Genomic DNA, 26,881 nt, shown 5'->3' with positions numbered 1-26,881 from the left:
CCTGGTACTTCCTGTATATAGCCATGTTATTACCTGGTACTTCCTGTATATAGCCATGTTATTACCTGGTACTTCCTGTATATAGCCATGTTATTACCTGGTACTTCCTGTATATAGCCATGTTATTACCTGGTACTTCCTGTATATAGCCATGTTATTACCTGGTACTTCCTGTATATAGCCATGTATTACCTGGTACTTCCTGTATATAGCCATGTTATTACCTGGTACTTCCTGTATATAACCATGTTATTACCTGGTACTTCCTGTATATAGCCATGTTATTACCTGGTACTTCCTGTATATAGCCATGTTATTACCTGGTACTTCCTGTATATAGCCATGTTATTACCTGGTACTTCCTGTATATAGCCATGTTATTACCTGGTACTCCCTGTATATAGCCATGTTATTACCTGGTACTTCCTGTATATAGCCACGTTATTACCTGGTACTTCCTGTATATAGCCATGGTATTTATTCTCTGTGTATTAACTGTATATTTCTATTTTTTATCTATATATAATTCTGCACCTGTTTTTTACGAAGCATGTGACAAATAACATTTGATCTCCCAAAACACACTCAGACTGCTGGTTGATTTGATCTCCCAAAACACACTCAGACTGCTGGTTGATTTGATCTCCCAAAACACACTCAGACTGCTGGTTGATTTGATCTCCCAAAACACACTCAGACTGCTGTTTCTCTCTGTCTAATGGAATCTTTAGATAAAGCTCTACTCGCTGCACCCCGGTGAGTTTGGGTGTGTTCGCATCAGAGGCTTAGAGTTACTCTTTCTTCTAACAGAATGACGTAAACCCATGCATGGTGTGCAGAGAGAGGGGGCAAACACAGAGTTATTTATTAACTACCAAGCCCCACCTCGCTCCAAGCACCTCATACGCCAACAGTAGAGGGAGGGAGGAAGGGAGGAGGAGGAGGGAGGGAGGGAGGGAGGGAGGGAGGGAGGGAGGGAGGGAGGGTGGGAGGGAGGGAGGGAAGGAGGGAGGGAGGTGGGTGGGGTGAGAGGGAGGAGGGAGGAAGGTTGGGAGGAGGGAGGGAGGGAGGGAGGGAGGGAGGTGGGTGGGGGTGGGAGGAGGGAGGGAGGGAGGGAGGGAGGGAGGTGGGGGGGGAGGGAGGGAGGGAGGGAGGGAGGGAGGCTGGGAGGGAGGAGGGAGGAGGGAGGTGGGGTGAGAGGGAGGGAGGGAGGGAGGTGGGGGTGAGAGGGAGGGAGGGAGGGAGGGAGGGAGGGAGGGAGGTGGGTGGGGAGGGAGGGAGGGAGGGAGGGAGGGAGGGAGGGAGGTGGGTGGGGAGGGAGGGAGGAAGGGAGGAGGGTGAGAGGAAGGGAGGGAGGGAGGAAGGGAGGTGGGTGGGGTGAGAGGGAGGGAGGGAGGGAGGGAGGTGGGTGGGGGAGGGAGGGAGGGAGGGAGGGAGGGAGGGAGGGAGGGAGGGAGGGAGGGAGGGAGGGAGGGAGGGAGGTGGGGTGAGAGGGAGGGAGGGAGGGAGGGGGGGTGGGGAGGGGAGGGAGGGAGGGAGGGAGGGAGGTGGGTGGGGGGGAGGGAGGGAGGGAGGGAGTGGAGGAGGGAGGGAGGTGGGGTGAGAGGGAGGGAGGAGGGAGGGAGGGAGGGAGGGAGGGGGGGAGGGAGGGAGGGAGGAGGGAGGGAGGGAGGTGGGTGGGGGGAGGGAGGGAGGGAGGGAGGTGGGGGTGAGAGGGAGGGAGGGAGGGAGGGAGGGAGGGAGGGAGGGAGGGAGGGAGGGAGGGAGGGAGGAGGGAGGGAGGGAGGGAGGGAGGTGGGGGTGAGAGGGAGGAGGGAGGGAGGGAGGGAGGGAGGGAGGGAGGAGGGAGGGAGGGAGGGAGGGAGGGAGGGAGGGAGGTGGGGAGGGAGGAGGGAGGGAGGGAGGGAGGGAGGTGGGGGTGAGAGGGGAGGGAGGGAGGGAGGGAGGGAGGGAGGGAGGTGGGGGTGAGAGGGAGGGAGGGAGGGAGGGAGGGAGGGAGGGAGGTGGGGTGGGGGGGAGGGAGGGAGGGAGGGAGGGAGGGAGGGAGGAGGGAGGGAGGGAGGTGGGTGGGGGGGAGGGAGGGAGGGAGGGAGGTGGGGTGAGAGGGAGGGAGGGAGGTGGGTGGGTGGGTGGGAGGTGGGTGAAAAATTCCTTTAATAATCTTACTGGCTGCATGAGAGAGAGAGGTGGTGGGTGGGGTGAGAGAGGGAGGGAGGGAGGTGTTTGGGTGGGAGGTGGGTGGGTGGGAGGGAGGGAGGGAGGGAGGGAGGTGGGTGGGGAGGGAGGGAGGAAGGAAGGTGGGGTGAGAGGGAGGGAGGTGTTTGGGTGGGAGGGAGGGAGGGAGGGAGGAAGGTGGGGTGAAACATTCCTTTAATAATCTTACTGGCTGCATGAGATCATGATGATGATTAGCGACCACCCAGCCCAAGCCTCTGCTCCCTCCGTCTGGAACAGATAGATATGGTATTGTGGCCTGGTCCGGGTGGCACCGGGTTGTGAGATGCCATACCTCGATGCAAAGCAAACAATGGTGGAGGGAAGGTGAGGAAGAGGAGGGGGCACAGGGGGAAACAGAGACCCTTGGCCACCATATCATCCATCAAGAAGACTGATGAAATGCTAGACTACTCTTTAAACGTCTCTGTGCTCTGGAGGAATATGCTATGCTGGTCCACAGACAGCAGGACAGACTGAACAACCACCACAACTATCAGTATTTTACTTTATTTAATGTCGTTTTACTGGGACAGTGCATTTTAAAAATCACCCTTACTGTAAATGAGCTGGGTAGTTTTCAACCACAGTCCCTTTACGAGAGGCAACTTGGATACAATATATTTCATGGGAATGATAACTGGTTTTTAAAAAAGGGGTGATTTCCAACCTAGAGAGTAGCTATGGGACAAATGGAAACATTTTCTTAACGTTTAAACTGATCAATCCCCCCCCCCCCCCAAAAAAAAACGGGTTCTGTTCAAATTATTTTTCATTAAATCCAACGTGAATTCACAGTGCAGCTGTGCTGCTGCCAGCCACGGTTTGGGTCTCACGGTGTGTCCCTTTCAGATGGTTAAGCGTTGCACCTGTACTAACCATTACTGTACCTCAATTCCACCTAGCAAATGTTTGATTTCCTTATCATTTAACTTCTCAAAGTATTGTCATACAGGCTTTCGCTGGCCTTTCTCTGCCTACTCCAAAATAATTGATTCCTCGACTCCTTGCACAGACTCCCGGTGTCGACTCCCGTTTCTGAGTGTCAAGATCAGATTCTGCTAGGAATCGACTCCCGTTTCTGAGTGTCAAGATCAGATTCTGCTAGGAATCGACTCCCGTTTCTGAGTGTCAAGATCAGATTCTGCTAGGAATCGACTCCTAAGATTCACTACTTTTGGAAAGGAGGAGACTGGTTAGCTGCCGTACTTCCGAGAACACAAACACTGGCATCTTCCATAGCGAGCTAGCGAGGGACGGAGAGAGAGGAGAGGGGCGAGCTAGCGAGGGACGGAGAGAGAGGAGAGGGGCGAGCTAGCGAGGGACGGAGAGAGAGGAGGGGCGAGCTAGCGAGGGACGGAGAGAGAGGAGGGGCGAGCTAGCGAGGGACGGAGAGAGAGGAGGGGCGAGCTAGCGAGGGACGGAGAGAGAGACGGGGCGAGCTGGCGAGGGACGGAGAGAGAGGAGGGGCGAGCTGGCGAGGGACGGAGAGAGAGGAGGGGCGAGCTAGCGAGGGACGGAGAGAGAGACGGGGGGGGCACAGTATAGGCAGGTCAGCCACCAGACAGACAGAACCCTGCACTAGGCCTATCTATCAGTATAGGCAGGTCAGCCACCAGACAGACAGTCAGAACTGTGCACTAGTCCTATCTATCAGTATAGGCAGGTCAGCCACCAGACAGACAGTCAGAACCGTGCACTAGGCCTATCTATCAGTATAGGCAGGTCAGCCACCAGACAGTCAGAACCCTGCACTAGGCCTATCTATCAGTATAGGCAGGTCAGCCACCAGACAGTCAGAACCCTGCACTAGGCCTATCTATCAGTATAGGCAGGTCAGCCACCAGACAGTCAGAACCGTACACTAGGTCTATCTATCAGTATAGGCAGGTCAGCCACCAGACAGACAGTCAGAACCGTACACTAGGCCTATCTATCAGTATAGGCAGGTCAGCCTCCAGACAGACAGAACCCTGCACTAGGCCTATCTATCAGTATAGGCAGGTCAGCCACCAGACAGACAGAACCCTGCACTAGGCCTATCTATCAGTACAGGCAGGTCAGCCACCAGACAGACAGTCAGAACCGTGCACTAGGCCTATCTATCAGTACAGGCAGGTCAGCCACCAGACAGACAGTCAGAACCGTGCACTAGGCCTATCTATCAGTATAGGCAGGTCAGCCTCCAGACAGACAGAACCCTGCACTAGGCCTATCTATCAGTACAGGCAGGTCAGCCACCAGACAGACAGTCAGAACCGTGCACTAGGCCTATCTATCAGTATAGGCAGGTCAGCCACCAGACAGACAGTCAGAACCGTGCACTAGGCCTATCTATCAGTATAGGCAGGTCAGCCACCAGACAGTCAGAACCGTGAACTAGGCCTATCTATCAGTATAGGCAGGTCAGCCACCAGACAGACAGTCAGAACCGTGCACTAGGCCTATCTATCAGTATAGGCAGGTCAGCCACCAGACAGTCAGAACCCTGCACTAGGCCTATCTATCAGTATAGGCAGGTCAGCCACCAGACAGTCAGAACCCTGCACTAGGCCTATCTATCAGTATAGGCAGGTCAGCCACCAGACAGTCAGAACCGTACACTAGGTCTATCTATCAGTATAGGCAGGTCAGCCACCAGACAGACAGTCAGAACCGTACACTAGGCCTATCTATCAGTATAGGCAGGTCAGCCTCCAGACAGACAGAACCCTGCACTAGGCCTATCTATCAGTACAGGCAGGTCAGCCACCAGACAGACAGTCAGAACCGTGCACTAGGCCTATCTATCAGTACAGGCAGGTCAGCCACCAGACAGACAGTCAGAACCGTGCACTAGGCCTATCTATCAGTATAGGCAGGTCAGCCACCAGACAGACAGTCAGAACCGTGCACTAGGCCTATCTATCAGTATAGGCAGGTCAGCCACCAGACAGTCAGAACCGTGAACTAGGCCTATCTATCAGTATAGGCAGGTCAGCCACCAGACAGACAGAACCCTGCACTAGGCCTATCTATCAGTATAGGCAGGTCAGCCACCAGACAGTCAGAACCCTGCACTAGGCCTATCTATCAGTACAGGCAGGTCAGCCACCAGACAGACAGTCAGAACCGTGCACTAGGCCTATCTATCAGTATAGGCAGGTCAGCCACCAGACAGACAGTCAGAACCGTGCACTAGGCCTATCTATCAGTATAGGCAGGTCAGCCACCAGACAGAACCGTGCACTAGGCCTATCTATCAGTATAGGCAGGTCAGCCACCAGACAGACAGTCAGAACCGTGCACTGGGCCCATCTATAGCTCAGTTGGTAGAGCATGGCGCTTGCAACGCCAGGGTGATGAAGAGACGAGGATATTCTACAGGCAACAGACCGAAGACAGAACACACACTGGCATCATTAGCAAGTTCCTCGGTGCACGTCGCTAAGGACCTATAAAACACACCAACACAGTTGTGAAGAGGGCACGACAATGCCTCTTCCCTCTCAGGAGGCTGAAAAGATTTGGCATGGGCCCTCAGATGCTAACTGCTTGACATCCAACCACAAGGCACTACAGAGGGTATTGCGTACGGCCCAGTACATCACTGGGGCCAAGCTTCCGGTCATCCAGGACCTCTATACCAGGCGGTGTCAGAGGAAGGCCCTAAAAATTGTCAAAGACTCCCAAGTCATAGACTGTTCTCTCTGCTACCGCACGGCCAGCGGTACTGGAGCACCAAGTCTGGGACCAAAAGGCTCCTGAACAGCTTCCACCCCCAAGTCATAAGACTGTTAATGAAATGGCTACCCGGACTATTTGCATTGACCCCCTTTTTTCTCTGCACTGACTCTTGCACTGGTTTTATGCACACTCACTGGACTCTACCCAAAAACTCACACACACACACAACACACGCATATTGATGCCACACACACACTTTCACACTCTTTACGTACTCTGCTGCTACTCTATTATCTATCCTGATTGGCTAGTCACTTTTACCCCTACCTACATCTACCTCAACTGCCTCGTACCCTTGCACAGTGACTCGGTACCGGCACTGCCTCGTATCCCTGCACAGTGACTCGGTACCGGCACTCCTTTTATATAGCCTTGTTATTGTCTAGCCTGCCTCGCAACGTCCCGTCTAGCCTGCCTCGCAACGTCCCGTCTAGCCTGCCTCGCAACGTCCCGTCTAGCCTGCCTCGCAACGTCCCGTCTAGCCTGCCTCGCAAATTCACCACAGTAGCCTAAAGGTCCTCTTCCTCTCTGGTTTTATTTAAATGACAACTTTCCCCAGGCCTTTACAGCCCATCGTCTAGTTAGGCCATAACACAGAAAATAATGGTTTGTGATAGCTGCACTTTGATTTTCATTTTGTGGGGAGAAAAAAAACTAAAAACAGTTGTTCGGTTAGGTTAGGAATTTTTCTTAACGTTTAGGATCCCAACTTCGTTAAAAAATTTTACCGTTTAAACATTCCGACCCCTACTACAGAGCCAGTGAGTGAAGGTTGTTGTGATGTTCAGTATAAAATATCCACATTGAGAACATTGTGATTTCACAACAAGCAACAGTAACCCTGCAGCGTTACTAACACTGATGCCCTCTGCTGTTCAACCACGCTTTACATTAGTCATAGAATGGATGCAGCTCTTGAAAAGACCAAGTCATTCTTCTGAGCAGCAAAAAAAAAAAAAACAGGAGGAAAGAACACGCCCTCAGGACACGACCCAAACCTCCTCACTGTAGACTGTAGATGGTGGTTGTGCTAATGTCAGATGTGGCACTACAGGTCCCAGGCAAGTGGAGCCTGCTCTGTGGTCCCAGGCTAGTGGAGCCTGCTCTGTGGTCCCAGGCTAGTGGAGCCTGCTCTGTGGTCCCAGGCTAGTGGAGCCTGCTCTGTGGTCCCAGGCTAGTGGAGCCTGCTCTGTGGTCCCAGGCTAGTGGAGCCTGCTCTGTGGTCCCAGGCTAGTGGAGCCTGCTCTGTGGTCCCAGGCAAGTGGAGCCTGCTCTGTGGTCCCAGGCTAGTGGAGCCTGCTCTGTGGTCCCAGGCTAGTGGAGCCTGCTCTGTGGTCCCAGGCAAGTGGAGCCTGCTCTGTGGTCCCAGGCTAGTGGAGCCTGCTCTGTGGTCCCAGGCAAGTGGAGCCTGCTCTGTGGTCCCAGGCAAGTGGAGCCTGCTCTGTGGTCCCAGGCAAGTGGAGCCTGCTCTGTGGTCCCAGGCTAGTGGAGCCTGCTCTGTGGTTCTCTCATTAGGAAGTGGCGCCTGCTCTGTGGTTCTCTCATTAGGAAGGGGATTTTTTTTCTCCAACTGAAAACAACCAAACTGCAAAGAATTCCAGTCGGGGCGTTGCAAAATATATATTTTTCCCGCGACACTGGAAGCGGAACTTTTGGGAGAGGAGAACGCGAACCATTTTGCGCAGGCCGAGATGGCGCTATATAGTGTAACTACCTAGCCACACTAGCTAGCGTCGCCCTCATGTGGGCGCTAACAAGCATGCTAGGAAGGCACGCGTATCGACAGCCAATTCACTAGGGGTTGGAAGCTAGTGCGCTTCGATTGGTCACTCGCGCCGCGACATCACCGAAGATTTGCATACAGCTCATCTTTGCTGTGAGCTGCGCGACAAAATCCAATTAAAATCTACAGTGCCAGCTTTTTCAAGTTGAAGTCCTATACTGATATTTTGTCCTTATAAAAATGGTCTTAGAGTTCCTGTGTTAGTTAGGGACTTCGTCACACTTCAGCTGCGAAACAAAAGAGGTTTAAAATGCTCCGACAAAGGATCAGTCCCTGTGGAGGGTCTGTGTTTTGTGTGCCATCTCTGGGTGAAATTCATCACCAATTAAGCTAAACTGAACAGTTCCCATGGCCTATGCTGTTAAAGCACAGAGAGAAATAGAGAAACAGCCTTATGGGAAAACACCCCATTAAAATTAAAATAGGAAAACTTTGTTATAATCTATAGCCATGTGTGCTGTGGCTTGCTCCTGATTTCACAAGCAGAAGGTAATGGAGTTAAATGAATGACACTATGTTCTGCTTGCCTAGTGCAGAGGAGTGAGTGGATCCTCACTGCCTACAGGTCACCATTCAGACACGGGGTAGAGAAACCATGGATCAGTCTCAAAACGGCAGCTTATTCCCACATGGCTGTCTAAAATATAGGGTGCCATTTGGAATACAACCTATCATTAAACTCTCCATGTCTCAGATAAAAGGTCATGTCAACTTGACTCAATATTCCTCAGACCTCCCCCCTCAACTCAACCCCCTCCCCCCCCCTCAACTCAACCCCCTCCGCCCCACTCAACTCAACCCCCGCCTCCCCCCTCAACTCAACCCCCCTCAACTCAACCCCCTCAACTCAACCCCTCCTCCCCCTCAACTCCCTCAACCCCCTCAACTCAACCCCCTCCTCCCCCTCAACCCTCAACCCTCAACTCAACCCCTCCTCAACTCAACCCCCTCCTCCCCCCTCAACTCAACCCCTCCTCCCCTCAACTCAACCCCTCCTCCCCCCTCAACTCAACCCCCTCCTCAACTCAACCCTCCCCCTCAACTCAACCCTCCCCCTCAACTCAACCCCTCCTCCTCCCCCTCAACTCAACCCCTCCTCCTCCCCCTCAACTCAACCCCCTCCTCCCCCTCAACTCAACCCCCTCCCCCCTCAACTCAACCCTCCTCCCCCTCAACTCAACCCCCTCCTCCCCCTCAACTCAACCCCTCCTCCCCCCTCAACTCAACCCCCCTCCTCCCCCTCAACTCAACCCCCTCCTCCCCCCCGCGTTCCCTTGTTTTCTAATGAAAAGCGAGGAGCTGATTTATAGTGATCCTGTCCTGGCATTGTGTGCGTCTGTCCAGTGTGGATAAAGGTCTGTGGTGGCTTGTGGTGCTCCTGAGTGGCGCAGTGGTCTAAGGCGCTGCATCGCAGTGCTAACTGTGCCACTAGAGATCCTGGTTCGAATCCAGGCTCTGTCGCAGCCGGCCGCGACCGGGAGACTCATGGGCGGCGCACAATTGGCCCAGCGTCGTCCAGGGTAGGGGAGGGAATGGCCGGCAGGGATGTAGCTCAGTTGATAGAGCATGGCGTTTGCAACGCCAGGGTTGTGGGTTCGCTTCCCACGGGGGGCCAGTATAAAAAGATATGTATTCACTAACTGTAAGTCGCTCTGGATAAGAGCGTCTGCTAAATGACTAAAATGTATGTAAAATGCTTGTGATCTCAGTGTGGATAAAGGTCTGTGGTGGCTTGTGATCTCAGTGTGGATAAAGGTCTGTGGTGGCTTGTGATCTCAGTGTGGATAAAGGTCTGTGGTGGCTTGTGGCCTCAGTGTGGATAAAGGTCTGTGGTGGCTTGTGGCCTCAGTGTGGATAAAGGTCTGTGGTGGCTTGCAGTTTAAGTGTGATTAGAGACAGTAAAACATGGAGCAGGATTCCATCAGCATGACCTCGCTGTTTCTAGAGACTCATTTGTTGGGTAACCGTTCACGAGAAGCAGATGAGGGTGTGTGTGTGTGTGCGTGTGGGAGGGGTAAGGAGGCTTTCAACAGCCTCCTAGCAAGGTCAGCGTTCTAACAAGCCAAGGCTTTTCCCAGGGGAGGGGTGGTGAAGAGGTTCTCTGCTAGGCCAGGCTATTATATAGTACAGGGCAGGCCATTATATAGTACAGGGCAGGCCATTATATAGTACAGGCCAGGCTATTATATAGTACAGGGCAGGCCATTATATAGTACAGGCCAGGCTATTATATAGTACAGGGCAGGCTATTATATAGTACAGGGCAGGCTATTATATAGTACAGGCCAGGCTATTATATAGTACAGGCCAGGCTATTATATAGTACAGGCCAGGCTATTATATAGTACAGGGCAGGCTATTATACAGGGCAGGCTATTATATAGTACAGGGCAGGCTATTATATAGTACAGGCCAGGCTATTATATAGTACAGGCCAGGCTATTATATAGTACAGGGCAGGCTATTATATAGTACAGGGCAGGCTATTATATAGTACAGGCCAGGCTATTATATAGTACAGGCCAGGCTATTATATAGTACAGGGCAGGCTATTATATAGTACAGGCCAGGCTATTATATAGTACAGGGCAGGCTATTATATAGTACAGGGCAGGCTATTATATAGTACAGGGCAGGCTATTATATAGTACAGGGCAGGCTATTATATAGTACAGGGCAGGCTATTATATAGTACAGGGCAGGCTATTATATAGTACAGGGCAGGCTATTATATAGTACAGGGCAGGCTATTATATAGCAGGCTATTATATAGTACAGGGCAGGCTATTATATAGTACAGGCCAGGCTATTATATAGTACAGGCCAGGCTATTATATAGTACAGGCCAGGCTATTATATAGTACAGGCCAGGCTATTATATAGTACAGGCCAGGCTATTATATAGTACAGGCCAGGCTATTATATAGTACAGGCCAGGCTATTATATAGTACAGGCCAGGCTATTATATAGTACAGGGCAGGCTATTATATAGTACAGGGCAGGCTATTATATAGTACAGGGCAGGCTATTATATAGTACAGGCCAGGCTATTATATAGTACAGGGCAGGCTATTATATAGTACAGGGCAGGCTATTATATAGTACAGGGCAGGCTATTATATAGTACAGGGCAGGCTATTATATAGTACAGGGCAGGCTATAGGTACAGGGCAGGCTATTATATAGTACAGGGCAGGCTATTATATAGTACAGGGCAGGCTATTATATAGTACAGGGCCAGGCTATTATATAGTACAGGCCAGGCTATTATATAGTACAGGGCGCAGGCTATTATATAGTACAGGGCAGGCTATTATATAGTACAGGGCAGGCTATTATATAGTACAGGGCAGGCTATTATATAGTACAGGGCAGGCTATTATATAGTACAGGGCAGGCTATTATATAGTACAGGGCAGGCTATTATATAGTACAGGGCAGGCTATTATATAGTACAGGGCAGGCTATTATATAGTACAGGGCAGGCTATTATATAGTACAGGGCAGGCGTCAGCCTCACCAATGTACCGACTGGGACAAGGACAGGAAGGATTCAGTGTACTGACTACTGCTATTAGACTAGGGCCTCCTGGACAGGAAGGATATAGTGTACTCCATCTCAGACACCCTGGACTCACTCCACATATCGCCACAACAGACCCACAGATGACGCAATCTCTATTGCACTCAACACTGCCCTATCCCACCTGGACAAGAGGAACACCTATGTAAAAATACTGTAAATTGACTACAGCTCAGCGTTCAACACCATAGTGCCCTCAAAGCTCATCACTAAGCTAAGGAAACTGGGACTAAACACCTCCCTCTGCAACTGGATCCTGGACTTCCTGACGGGCCGCCCCCAGGTGGTAAGGGTAGGCAACAACACATCCGCCACGCTGATCCTCAACACGGGGGCTCCTCAGGGGTGCGTGCTTAGTCCCCTCCTGTACTCCCTGTTCACTCATGGCTGCGTGGCCAGGCACGACTCCAACACCATCATTAAGTTTGCTGACGACACAACGGTGGTAGGCCTGATCACCGACAACGACGAGAGGAGGTCAACCTCTCCCTCAACGTCAGCGAGACAAAAGGAAACTGAGGGCCGAGCAGACTGGGCTGTAGTGGAGCGGGTTCGAGAAGTTAAGTACCTTGGTGTCCACATCACTAAGGAATGAACATGGTCCTGAAGAAGGCCTCTTCCGAGTATCAAATTATAGTATCATGTAGTAGCCTAAACCTATCGATGTTACATGGAGCTGGGTGAATGGAATATGAATGACAAGTCATCCAATATGCTGCAATATAAATAATTTCATGCGCATAAAATAAAATAAATAGTCCTCCCTCATCTTAAAAAACGGCACCGTCCGCCACTGATATCTACATCAATTACCTCGTACCCCTGCTATCCCACCCCTGCACATCGACTCGGTACCAAGTTATCGTTACTCAGTGTGTATTTATTGTTATTATTTTTCTATTTCTCTCTGCATTGTTGGGAAGGACCCGTCAGGAAGCATTTCACTGTTAGTCTCCACCTGTTGTTTACCAAGCATGTGGCCATTTTTGGGGGGGAATTTGGTCAGGCTTTCCAAAATGGATTGATTTTTAAAAGGTTGATAAAGTCAACAACATGCAACATGGTCATAAAGCAGATAAAAGCAAGGTTGTACTCATTAGGGAGCACCGTAGCAAAACGTTTTGAAATCGAGAGTGAAAATGAGAGTTTTCATTTTCTTCCATTTTGTCCCTAATGAACACGACCCAGAACCTAGCGACACAGAAGGCTGGGTCGGTTCTCAGGTCAACATTTACTCAACGATTCATTTAGGATTTAAGTTGAGTAGTGAGCTGGTCTGCCACTGTTTCCTCCTGCCCTTCAAATCAATCAATATTCAATAGTCTGAGTCACCTCACATCCTGGTCTTGCACGACTAGAGATAGAGAAGTGGTGACTGGTACAGTGACTGACTCACATCCTGGTCTTGCACGACTAGAGATGGAGAAGACTCACTGTGTCATTGGTTAGTCACATCTACACAACAGCTGCTTCCATACAGAATGGGCTGAATTTCAGGGCTATCACATCCTGTCCCACACCCTGTCCAGGGCTATCACATCCTGTCCCACACCCTGTCCAGGGCTATCCCACCCTGTCCCACATCCTGTCCAGGGCTATCCCACCCTGTCCCATACCCTGTCCAGGGCTATCCCACCCTGTCCCATACCCTGTCCAGGGCTATCCCACCCCTGTCCCATACCCTGGGGCTACCCACCCTGTCCAGGGCTATCCCACCCTGTCCCATACCCTGTCCAGGGCTATCCCACCCTGTCCAGGGCTATCCCACCCTATCCCACCCTGTCCAGGGCTATCCCACCCTGTCCAGGGCTATCCCACCCTGTCACATCCTGTCACCTATAAATCCCTGGCTGCTACATGGTTATTTACCTACACATTTCTTTCTATTGGTAAGCAAGGACTACAAGTAGGGCAAGATTTGGAGAGGTCTCTAGTTAACAATAGCAATCGCTTGCTAGCACACAGCAAGACAGCTAGCCTAGCTAAAATGAGTTACACTGGCAGTGCCCGTACCTACTGATCAAATAATGAGGTTAACTAGCACATCCATGGAACAATAACCAGCAGTTGCAATCTAGTAAGCTATCCAGCTAGCGATCCTATGCAAGACTGAAGCGAGCTAGCTTGCTAGCGAGCTGCTAACGTTAGCACTCCTGAAACAAAATCAGCACTGTAAACTATATTAATTTGGTGTCCACTGCTCTCCTAATCGCTGCCAACCACTTCTGCCTTCTGCCTGGATGTTTTGGAGTCTAGAAAACGAGATGCGTTTCCCCCTTTCTTGTCGTCTCATATAGAAAGCATTATGTAGACTGACTGTCCCTGTTTGTGGTAATGGTACTCAAAATGGCGGCACTTAACTTGTTTTTTGAAGCGGTCATCTATGACGTCAGCTGCAAGGTATGCATAGCTACATCTTTATTCTACCTTTATTCTATCATGGACTCACATCACTTCAGCAGCACAAGCACTAACGTGATCATTAGCTCATGGTTTCATGGTTTTCAGCTCAAAAGCTAATAAAACTATTAGGTAACCAGATCTTCAGCTTTGAAGTCTTCATGGTTGCCAGACCCCATTCATTCATTCATTCATTCATTCCTCCATCCCATAAACCACATGCTACCTGGAGACCAAAAGAGGAGTGATCTCAGGTCACACGCACCATATAATAGGTGTGTTTCCATGGTGATGCCTGTTATGTTTGACGTTCTAAACTATTTAGTGGGCTGGGTGAATAAGAGATGTTCATACAGGGCTTTATTAAGCACCTAGTTGATATAATAAAGACATGTTGTTTTTTCCCCTTGGCAGCTGAACCTCCACAGGTGTGAACCAACTTCGCCTTGCTGGTGTGTGTGTGTGTGTGTGTGTGTGTGTGTGTGAGTGTGAGTGTGTGTTGGCATCACTCTATTCTCTCTGCTGCTGCTGGTTTGGATTACTGATCTGACACCTGAAGAACACCTGATTACACACAAGACAAAGCATGTTTCTGATGTTCGTAAAGCAACATGGATTTAACCAATTACGAAAGAGCGAAACAGAGAGACACACCTTGCTCGCCCAACACTCTTAACCGCTAGGCTACCTGCCCCCAGACAGACGGACACAAAGCAGAACAAACTGCATGTTATTAAGAAATGTTACAGGAGGGTAGTGTAGAAACCTACCAAAGAACTATTGGCCAATAACAAACCCAATCCCTCCTAGACAACTTCCTGAACAAAATGTTTCCCTGCAATAGTAACGGTGGTAACTTGGCAGTAGGAAACCTAAACAGTATATTTGACATATCAACTAACATATCAAATTTTAATTCAAGCAGAAAACTAACAATGAGAAATTGTTTGATGATATTTTGAACAAATTTGAACACAATAATTACCGTAGAATCGGCGTTAACAGCAACCTCGGGAACACCCTCTGCAGTACAATCAACAGCCGAATTGTACATTTCCTCAGTGAAAACAATGTCCTGAGCAAATGTCAAATTGGCTTCTTACCCAAATACCGTACGACAGACCACGTATTCACCCTGCACACCCTAATTGACAAACAAATTAACCAAAACAAAAGCATGCTTTGTTGGATCCAAAAAGGTGTTTGACTCAACTTGGCATGAGGGTCTGCTATACAAATTGATGGGAAGCGGAGTTATGGGGAAAACATAGAATATTATAACATCTATGTACACAATCAACAAATGTGCAATTTTAAAAAATGGACAATAAACACAGATTTATTTCCCCGGAGCCGTGGGGTGAGACAGGGATGTAGCTTGAGCCCCACCCTCTTCAATATACACTGAATATACCAAACATTAGGAACACCTTCCTAATATTGAGTAAGCCTCAGAACAGCGTCAAGTCGTCGGGTGCATGGACTCTACAAGGTGTGGAAAGCGTTCCACAGGGATGCTGGCCCATGTTGACTCCAATGCTTCCCACAGTTGGCTGGATGTCCTTTGGGAGGTGGACCATTCTTGATACACACGGGAAACAGTTGAGCGTGAAAAACCCAGCAGCGTTGCAGTTCTTGACACAAACCGGTGCACCTGGCACCTACTACCATACCCCATTCAAAAGGCACTTAAATCTTTTGTCTTGCCCATTCACCCTCTGAATGGTACACAAACACAATACAATACCTTATTTAACCTGTCTCCTCCCCTTCATCTACACTGATTGTAGTGGATTTAACAAGTGACATCAATAAGGGATCATAGCTTTCACCGGGATTCACTTGGTCAGTCTATGTCATGAAAAGAACAGGTGTCCATGATGTTTTGTACACTCAGGATATGTATGTATGTATGTATGTATGTATGTATGTATGTATGTATGTATGTATGTATGTATGCATGCATGTATGCACATACATACATACAGTGAGGGAAAAAAGTATTTGATCCCCTGCTGATTCTGTACGTTTACCCACTGACAAAGAAATTATCAGTCTATAATTTTAATGGTAGGTTTATTTGAACAGTGAGAGACAGAATAACAACAAAAAAATCCAGAAAAACGCATGTCAAAAATGTTATAAATTGATTTGCATTTTAATGAGGGAAATAAGTATTTGACCCCCTCTCAATCAGAAAGATTTCTGGCTCCCAGGTGTCTTTTATACAGGTAACGAGCTGAGATTAGGAGCACACTCTTAAAGGGAGTGCTCCTAATCTCAGCTTGTTACCTGTATAAAAGACACCTGTCCACAGAAGCAATCAATCAATCAGATTCCAAACTCTCCACCATGGCCAAGACCAAATAGCTCTCCAAGGATGTCAGGGACAAGATTGTAGACCTACACAAGGCTGGAATGGGCTACAAGACCATCGCCAAGCAGCTTGGTGAGAAGGTGACAACAGTTGGTGCGATTATTCGCAAATGGAAGAAACACAAAAGAACTGTCAATCTCCCTCAGCCTGGGGTTCCATGCAAGATCTCACCTCGTGGAGTTGCAATGATCATGAGAACGGTGAGGAATCAGCCCAGAACTACACAGGAGGATCTTGTCAATGATCTCAAGGCAGCTGGGACCATAGTCACCAAGAAAACAATTGGTAACACACTACGCCGTGAAGGACTGAAATCCTGCAGCGCCCGCAAGGTCCCCCTGCTCAAGAAAGCACATATACAGGCCCGTCTGAAGTTTGCCAATGAACATCTGAATGATTCTGAGGAGAACTGGGTAAAAGTGTTGTGGTCAGATGAGACCAAAATCGAGCTCTTTGGCATCAACTCAACGTGTTTGGAGGAGGAGGAATGCTGCCTATAACCCCAAGAACACCATCCCCACCGTCAAACATGGAGGTGGAAACATTATGCTTTGGGGGTATTTTTCTGTTAAGGGGACAGGACAACTTCACCGCATCAAAGGGACGATGGACGGGGCCATGTACCGTCAAATCTTGGGTGAGAACCTCCTTCCCTCAGCCAGGGCATTGAAAATGGGTCGTGGATGGGTATTCCAGCATGACAATGACCCAAAACACACGGCCAAGGCAACAAAGGAGTGGCTCAAGAAGAAGCACATTAAGGTCCTGGAGTGGCCTAGCCAGTCTCCAGACCTTAATCCTATAGAAAATCTGTGGAGGGAGCTGAAGGTTCGAGTTGCCAAACGTCAGCCTCGAAACCTTAATGACTTGGAGAAGATCTGCAAAGAGGAGTGGGACAAAATCCCTCCTGAGATGTGTGCAAACCTGGTGGCCAACTACAAGAAACGTCTGACCTCTGTGATTGCCAACAAGGGTTTTGCCACCAAGTACTAAATCATGTTTTGCAGAGGGGTCAAATACTTATTTCCCTCGTTAAAATGCAAATCAATTTATAACATTTTTGACATGCGTTTTTCTGGATTTTTGTTGTTGTTATTCTGTCTCTCACTGTTCAAATAAAACCTACCATTAAAATTATAGACTGATCATTTCTTTGTCAGTGGGCAAACGTACAAAATCAGCAGGGGATCAAATACTTTTTTCCCCTCACTGTGTAATGTATATATATCAATGAATTGGTGAGGGCTCTAGAACAGTCTGAAGCACCTGGCTCAGAAATCAAACTGTTTGCAGATGATCTGGTGCTTCTGTCACAGGCCTACAGCAGCACCTAGATCTTCTGTCACAGGCCTACAGCAGCACCTAGATCTTCTGTCACAGGCCTACAGCAGCACCTAGATCTTCTGTCACAGGCCTACAGCAGCACCTAGATCTTCTGTCACAGGCCTACAGCAGCACCTAGATCTTCTGTCACAGGCCTACAGCAGCACCTAGATCTTCTGTCACAGGCCTACAGCAGCACCTAGATCTTCTGTCACAGGCCTACAGCAGCACCTAGATCTTCTGTCACAGGCCTACAGCAGCACCTAGATCTTCTGTCACAGGCCTACAGCAGCACCTAGATCTTCTGTCACAGGCCTACAGCAGCACCTATATCTTCTGTCACAGGCCTACAGCAGCACCTAGATCTTCTGTCACAGGCCTACAGCAGCACCTAGATCTTCTGTCACAGGCCTACAGCAGCACCTAGATCTTCTGTCACAGGCCTACAGCAGCACCTAGATCTTCTGTCACAGGCCTACAGCAGCACCTAGATCTTCTGTCACAGGCCTACAGCAGCACCTAGATCTTCTGTCACAGGCCTACAGCAGCACCTAGATCTTCTGTCAGACCTGGGTCTTGATAGTGAATCTCAGTAAAACAGAAACAATAGTGTTCAAAAAAGTTCCAGATGCCAGGACTACAAATTCTAGATGCCCTAGAGCACACAAAGAATTACACCTACCTCGGCCTAAACATCAGCACCACAGGCAACTTCCATACGGCTGTGAACCATCAGAGACAATTAGGATCTGGCTAAAAATAATTTATAGATTAAGTTATTGCCCTCTATGGTTGTGAGGTCTGGGGTCCCCTCCCCAACCAATAAAATCACAAAATGGGACAAACACCCAATTGAGAGCCCATGCAGAATTCTGCAAAAATATCCTTTGCATACAACAATGTAAAAACCAAAATAATGCAGGACTATACCTGCTAATTATCAAAATTCAGAAAAGCGCTATTAAATTCTACAACCAACTAAAAGGAAACGATGCCCAAACATTCCACCACAAAGCCATAACCTGCAGAGAGATGAACCTAGAGAAGAGTCCCCTCAGCCAGCTGGTTCTGGGACGCTGTTCACAAACAGAAGCCCAGGACAACAATCAACCAAATGTATTTATAATGTCCTTTTTACATCAGCAGTTGTCAAAGTGCTTATAAAGAAACCCAGCCTAAAACCCCAAACAGTAAGCAATGCAGCTTTAGAAGCACAGTGGCTAGGAAAAACTCCCTAGAGAGGCAGGAACCTAGGAAGGAACCTAGAGAGGAACCAGGCTCTTCTGGCTGTGCCGGGTGGAGGTTATAACAGTACATGGCCATTAAGGCCAGATCGTTATTCAAGATGTTCAAACGTTCATAGATGACCGGCAGGGTCAAATAATTATCACAGTGGTTATAGAGGGTGCAACAGGTCAGCACCTCAGGAGTAAATGTCACTTGGCTTTTCATAGCTGAGCATTCATTCACACACACACACACACAGAGAGAGACAGAGCGAGAGAGAGGTTAGAAACAGCAGGTCCGGGACAAGGTAGCACGTCTGGTGAACAGGTCAGGGTTCCGTAGGCAGACCTGGCTCTCAAGAGAAGACAGGCTATGTGCACACTGCCCACAAAATGAGGTGGAAACTGAGCTGCACTTCCTAACCTCCTGTCAAATGTATGACCATATTAGAGGCCATACATTAGAAACCATACATATGTAAACATTGATAAACTACCATATCTGTTAGGTGAAATATTGCAGTGTACAATCACACCAGCAAGATTTGTGACCAGGTTGAGAAAAAGGCAACCAGAGCACAGATGATATTGTAAATACAACCTACAGTCGAAGTCGGAAGTTTACATAAACCTTAGCCAAATACATTTAAACTCAGTTTCACAATTCCTGACATTTAATCCTACTAAAAATTCCCTGTCTTAGGTCAGTTAGGATCACCACTTTATTTTAAGAATGTGAAATGTCAGAATAATAGTAGAGAGAATGATTTATTCCAGCTTTTATTTCTTTCATCACTTTCCCAGTGGGTCAGAAGTTTACATACACTCACGTAGTATTTGGTAGCATTGCCTTTAAATTGTTTAACTTGGGTCAAACGTTCCGGGCAGCCTTCCACAAGCTTCCCACAATAAGTTGGGTGAATCTTGGCCCATTCCTCCTGACAGAGCTGGTGTAACTGAGTCAGGTTTGTAGGCCTCCTTGCTCGCATACGCTTTTTCAGTTCTGCCCACAAATGTTCTATAGGGTTGAGGTCAGGGCTTTGTGATGGCCACTCCAATACCTTGACTTTGTTGTCCTTAAGCCATTTTGCCACAACTTTGGAAGTATGCTTGGGGTCATTGTCCATTTGGAAGACCCAAGCTTTAACTTCCTGACTGATGTCTTGAGATGTTGCTTCAATATATCCACATAATTTTCCTTCCTCATGATGCCATCTATTTTGTGAAATGCACCAGTCCCTCCTGCAGCAAAGCACCCCCACAGCATGATGCTGCCACCCCCGTGCTTCACGGTTGGGATGGTGTTCTTCGGCTTGCAAGAGCTCCCCTTTTTCCTCCAAACATAACGATGGTCATTATGGCCAAACAGTTCTATTTTTGTTTCATCAGACCAGAGGACATTTCTCCAAAAAGTATGATCTTTGTCCCCATGCGCAATTGCAAACCGTTATCTGGCTTTTTTATGGCTGTTTTGGAGCAGTGGCTTCTTCCTTGCTGAGCGGTCTTTCCGGTTATTTCGATATATTTTTCTGAGGTCTTGGCTGATTTCCTTTTCATTTTCCCATGACGTGAAGCAAAGAGGCACTGAGATTGAAGGTAGGCCTTGAAATTCATCCACAGGTACACCTCCAATTGACTCAAATTATGTCAATTAGCCTATCAGAAGCTTCTAAAGCCATGACATCATTTTCTGGAATTTTCCAAGCTGTTTAAAAGCACAGTCAACTTAGTGTATGTAAACTTCTGACCCACTGGAATTGTGATTCAGTGAATTATAAGTGAAATAATCTGTCTGTAAACAATTATTGGAAAAATGACTTGTGTCATGCACAAAGTAGATGTCCTAACCGACTTGCCAAAACTATAGTTTGTTAACAAGAAATGTGGGTAGTGGTTGAAAAACGAGTTTTAATGACTCCAATCTAAGTGGATGTAAACTTCCGACTTCAACTGTTCATCTGTTTATTTATCTTCCCCTACCATTTATAAAAGACAAACTGTACTGGATTGGCCACAGTTCCGACCCAACGTGGCTCCTGATGTTATTTTTAGTAATACATCGTTATTGATTACTACAGTGTTGGGTTTGGAGCTTCAAAAGAAAGGCATTTCACTGTACTTGTGCACGTGACATTAATAAACTTGAAACTTGACAATATTTGAACATTGTTAAAAACACTGTACACAGCTGATAACATTTGAAACATTTGCGAGTGCAATGTTTACGGTTCATTTCAATTCAATTTAGTTTGGTTTTTTTTTTTTTTCTCCTCATTTTTGTTTATTTTACTTGCTTAGGCAATGTAAACATATGTTTCCCATGGCAATAAAGTCCTTTGAAGAGAGAGAGCGAGAGAACGTGCAACATTCTCTGTTCAGTAAAGGGCAGGATGTTTCATGTCAACACATTATTTAGTGAATGTCACATATCAACTTGACAATAACAATATTTTTTTTTTTTTTTTTAAAGGTGCAATATGCAGAAATTGCTCTGACATTTCCTGGTTGCTAAAATTCTAATAGATCGCCGAATTAAAGTTTGTGACAAAACAAGCAATGCATAGTGTAGAGAATCATTGTACCATCTAAAATCGCTGTGCAATATTTTCAATAGGCAAAAATACTATTTACAGCTGTTAGAAGCTGGTGTAAAAGAAGCAAAAATAAATTAACGGGAAGCAAAGAAATAGCGCACATAGAACAGATCTAATGCTTCTTAGACTTGCTGTCAATGGAGAATGACAGATCTATAACTCACATTTCTATGTGAATGTGGTTGGGTCGCCCCAAAAAAGCTACATATCCCCGCTTTAAATGACACGAATGTAAAAAAATAATCGACCTGTGTTGTGATAACATGATCAATGTCAAGATACTTTGTTGTTCACTGAACTGTAGAAACACTGGACACTATTGACAGCCAGTCTTCTGTTTCTCCAAGCAGCAGATATCTAAAACTTACATCAGCATCCTTCTGCTTTCGAAAAACAAACCGTTCCAGCCACTGACAGTTGATCTGAACCGCAGCGTCACTTTTCAATGGATAACCTTTGGTCCTATTTCTCAGCCATTAAAAGAGAGAGAGGGGAAGGAGAGGAGGCAGGCTGTAACCAATTAAAAAGACTGGAATTGCACCTTGAAACATTACACACTATGACGTTACCTTATTTAACTAGGCTACACAGAGAGGAAGAGGCAAAGCGAGACGTTTTACTCCGTCCAAAATCTGTCCATGGAAATTAAGCCCACGAAGTGAGGAATTTTTGTATTGAGGTCAAGGATTTGTCTGGAATTTGGTCAACAAACTATTTAATTACTAAATTGTTACGTGAGGCTTATTTGATCGAATTTGAAGTTTCGTAATAGTTATGTTGTTATGAATGCACCGATATTTCGGCAACTTAATATATCGGAGTTGTGCCTGTTGTCATAGGAGATAGAGGGTTCATCATGGAAATAACCTGTTGTAGACGACATCGCCATTGAGGGCCTCCACCATTTTAAAAATAGTAATCTGGCTGGGGATTCCTTTGAGCGCAATCAGCCAACGAAGAAGAAAATTGACTACATTAAAAAACGGCTCTGTCCATGCCGTCACAGACGACACAAATAAAAAGATGATCCATCTCTATGGACTGTTATTCACACGCATATCTGCTCTCTCATTGGCTAGAATGGTCCCACCTGATCTCGCCTCCTCCCGCCTGCCTTCCATCATTGAGGCAATGTATTTCCATTGTTAGAGCAGTCACTCAAATATCATCACTATAATAGACAATCTTTGGCTACAATCGCCTATAGAGTATCACAGTATGAGTCATAATACCCATAAAACCTAGTGGTCAAACAGGGAAATGGTTCCAATCGTTTTTCCACCATTCCTTTTTCCATAGGGGATTTTAGAAACACTTAACATAAGGGATGTGTTTCATGTAGGCTTACCCTGGTGTGACGTTTTGATAACTGTAAATCTCTCTAGGACAAGGTGACTTTTATCAATGTATTCGCCTGTATTTACCCCCCCAAAATGAAATGCTAATTAGCTGCTAATGTGGCTATAATAAAGAACTACAAATACCATGATGATCGGGACGAGACTGCCGAATCGAGGCAAAGGTAAGAATCTCTGGATTAACTATCTAAATGTAGTAATGAATAAATTGGCTACATTTCTTTATAAGGACAATTCTGTGAACTGTCTTATGCAAGTTTTAAAATGGACACAATACCTGTTAGCAAGAGATGACGTGCAGGAGATTGCAGGGATTTGTAGTTTTGCATGATATCTACTTTGATGCTAATTAGCATTTTCACATCGGAGTAAATAGTGCAGACTACATTGATAATACACCTTGTCGGAGAGAGATTTACATGGTAATCAAAACATCACGCCAGGGTAAACCGATGCACAGTCACTTTAATAAATCTACCTACATGTACATATTACCTCAACTAACCTGTACCCCAGCACATTGACTCTGTACCGGTAACCCCCAGTATATAGCCTCGCTACTGTTATTTTACTGTTGCTCTTTAATTATGTTACTTTTATTTTGTGTTATATATATATATATATATATATATATATATATATATATATATATATATATATATATATATATATATATATATATATATATATATATATATATATATATATATATATATAGTATTCATTCTTAAAACTGCATTGTTGGTTAAGGGCTTGTAAGTAAGCATTTCACTGTTGTATTCGGCGCATGTGACAAATACAATTTGATTTGAACCCACGCGAAACACAGCCCTTATTTTTAAGTGTTTCCCCAATGAGAAAAATGAATGGTGGAAAAACGATTGGAACCATTTCCATGTTTGACCGCTAAATGATGGGTATTATGACACCTCCACTGTGGGGCTCTATAGTCCTCCCCAGTCCCCAAGCGAAAGGAAAACCGTTAACAGGTGAGGTGGCACTGCGTGGACTTTACTTAGCCTTACTCACAGCAAGTTACCCATCTCAAGCCTCGTTCACATTACCCATAAGCACTCCGTTACGTTGCACCGGAAGTCATGCATTTCAATGTGGACGTCCACAACGGAGTGGAATCGTAACGCCCCCTTGCGGATGAAGACTCCATTGCGAGACGGGACACGGCATACTTTGACATTATCCAAACTTTGCTACGTCTTCGGTCCAGCCAGAGTCCGAAGAAGAACTGGAAGTTCCCAAACCACAGAAGATAAAAATGTGGTTTTCGCCGATAGCTTTATGGGATAGCTAGCAACTTGTAAACAATTACCCATTTGTATAAGTGAGTACTATTTTAATAGTAATGTTAAATAATACACATTGGCTGTTAAGCCAACTATATTATATATGACTGTTGCCTCCCGTTTAAGTTTGTGATGGTAATGATGTTTGTTTTTGATTATCATTATTAGGTGGAGGTCGCTGGCTACAGATGCATCTTCAACCTAGCCTAGCTTTTAGCTAGCTGCTCTGCAGTGCAAGCTAGCTCGACTTGCTATAAAGTTATAGAACCAATTTGAGGAATAAGTATCTAAACAAAACATGTTTTATTATCATCTGAAACCATATATTTATCATGTCTTGAATGAAAAGGTCATATTTTGCAATCTCCCTAAATAAATTATATCTGACAAGATACAGGCTCTCTTCAATCTTGCGTTAACAAAGGGTCCGTTCGTAAATTCACTCTACTCCTATTTCAGAGTCCTCTCGTCTGAGTGTGCCAGAGCGCAGAATAACTGATGAATTTACGAACGCTCAACACCAGTTGAATATGGCCGGTGTCAGTAAACGTCGGCAAAAAAACGTAGTTAAATTGTTGCCAGGAGCACAGTTACCGTCATCAAAGCGCCGGATAACATGAAAACAGCCTAACCAGCTCTGCTGGGGCGAGTAAAATGGTCAGAGTGAGCTGTTCTCTCATTCGTGTCCGAAAGTAGCTAGACAACGTTAGCCAGCTTGGGTGCTTGACTGCCGTTGTGCGCTCTGAATGCTCCGGATTTACGAACGGACAATCTGACAACGCTCTGAATTTACTAACGCACAGAGCGCACTCTGAGCACACTCTGGCACTCCAGATTTAATGTACAAACACACCCCTACACTTGTCCATTCAGTAGTTGGGCAAGACTCCGTGAAGCTGACATACGGCTTAATGACATGTCACGGTGTGTATGGGGCATAAAGCCGCTTTCAAAACAACTGGGAACTCAGAAATGTCCGACTTCTGGGCACTCGGAAAAAACGAGCTCCAACTGGGAAAAATCGTTTTGAACGGTCATCCAACTCGGAATTCCGACTCCGACCTGAAGATCACAGACGTCATGATTTGACCTCGTATTTTTCCTGAGTTCCCAGTTGTCTTGAAAGCGCCGTAATTACAGGCAAGACCTAAAGGCCCTCCAGCGTTTGGTGAAGACGGCACAGTACTTCAACTGGGACCGTGCTCCCAGCCATGCAGGACATCAGACCGCTGAACACTTCAATTAGACTGGCCACCTGCTCGGATTCTCCTCACCTTAGCGCACATACTATCATGTTACACATCAGAATTGCTGCTGCCAGACTTAATATGATTGCTAAATACTGCACAATTTGACCCTTGCCCCCCAATCCCCCCCTTCCCCAAAACACGTAAATGTTGGACTATAAATTGTGTCTTCCTGTATTATGCTGAAATGTTTATTCGATTCTACGGAGCCATTCACTTAGTTCGTATTATCATATTTTATTATTTATTGTTGTAACGTTGTCGAGAAGGAAACTGCTTGTAGCATTTCGTTGGACGGTGTATACATGTGTAACCCGTACATACGACTGATAAAACTTGAAACTAGCCCATTCTACTCGGATCAACTTGATATATTTTATACACATTTCGAGACCACGGTAATACAAAGAGGTTACTAGGTTACCATTCCAAACAAAAGGTAGTTTGATTGGCACCAGGTAGAAGGGACCATGTGACATTAATTCAAACATATGGAATCTTACCTATGGAGACGAGTCGGATATTCTCCCGGTCCAAGAACTCCAGCGCCACGGACACGTTCTCGAGTTTCATCTGGCGAAAAGTAGGTCTGGGATGATACTTTCGGTACATCTTCTTCTGGCTGAGAACCTCCAGCAGGGCGATGAGCCGCAGCCCGTCGCTCAGGTCCAACTGCAGGTCGGCTATCCTCTTGTTCACACACTTTAAGTGCTCGTTGCACCAGCGCGTAAACGTGTTTTGTTGGATCTTCTTCCATGGCGCGTCGTCTGCCAAGTCTTTCTCTGTAGCCGGCATCTCGTTAGCGTTCTTTCGCTTTCTTTCTTTGACTTTCTTCGAAAGTTTGGGTTTGTAGCCTAGTGTTACGGTGTGTGCTCCTGTCGCTGGCTCCACTGCGTTTGAGTTGTTTTGTGCCCTGCAGTCCAGAGTCTTTCGCCGCGCTGTGGCCTTGCGCCTGCGCAGTGCACGTTATCCTTCTAATGACGAAAACTCCCGGTGACGACACTTTCACAGTTCCGCTCCTTCTGCCGGTCCTACCCTGTGTTATCGGTCATCTCTCTCACTCGTCTTTCACAGATATAATCAGTTATCATACTTTCTCACTGCTCAGGTGTGTAGGCCACTCCTTGTAGATCAACTACAGTTCTTTAAAACCTCTTTGTACACCTAGTCCCCTTCCTCTACTTGTTGCACTAAATTCCACAGATTCAATTTGGGTGGGATTTGAACATTGAGGTTCTGTATCCGATAAGGTGTTAATTTATCAGATTTATTACCCAATTAGTCCCACTGACGTGATATCCAAACAAATCATCCTAATGAAGTGTTACTTTTTAAAATGTTACTTTTGGACAATCATTATATGAATGTCCTCATGGATTTAAAGGGAGGTGTTGAGGTGTAACAATGATACTGACTGGACGGGATCACACCTTATTGGACAAGTCCTGACCTCCATCAACCAACCACATTCCCCCTTCCTCGGAGTGTAGATGTGTCTCTATGTCAACTCGTTTTTATTATTTTAGATTCTGTGGCGTTTCCGGCGTAGCGGATCAGTGCATGATCTCTGGTGATTCACAGTGTGGGTCGACATGCAAACACACACACACACAAACAGGGTGGGTCTACATTGCATCACAACTTCTTGCAGACACACATAGTGCCACGCCTGCAGCCTAGCTAGTGACAGCTGTTGAGTTCAGCTCTGTTTCACAACTCTAGATTTATGTTGCGATGTCACGACTGTA

At 46.9% G+C, this 26,881-nt stretch overlaps 1 protein-coding gene across 2 annotated transcripts in view; it reads right to left on the bottom strand.

The window, feature by feature from the left end:
• LOC121577861 (filamin-B) overlaps positions 1-26,047 on the bottom strand; it is a 183,395-nt gene extending 157,348 nt beyond the window's left edge. For both annotated transcript variants that reach the window (XM_041891803.2, XM_041891804.2), the window contains exon 1: positions 25,637-26,047. In XM_041891803.2, coding sequence (XP_041747737.1) covers positions 25,637-25,928 — 292 coding nt within the window. In that variant the 5' untranslated portion in view covers positions 25,929-26,047. The remainder of the gene's footprint in view (positions 1-25,636) is intronic.
• Positions 26,048-26,881: the final 834 nt, after the last annotated feature.

The sequence above is a fragment of the Coregonus clupeaformis genome, chromosome 12, assembly GCF_020615455.1.
Source record: "Coregonus clupeaformis isolate EN_2021a chromosome 12, ASM2061545v1, whole genome shotgun sequence".
In the NCBI taxonomy this organism is placed as follows: Eukaryota; Metazoa; Chordata; class Actinopteri; order Salmoniformes; family Salmonidae; genus Coregonus; species Coregonus clupeaformis.
Note: the sequence above shows the minus strand (reverse complement) of the source record. Positions and strands in the feature narration are given on the sequence as shown.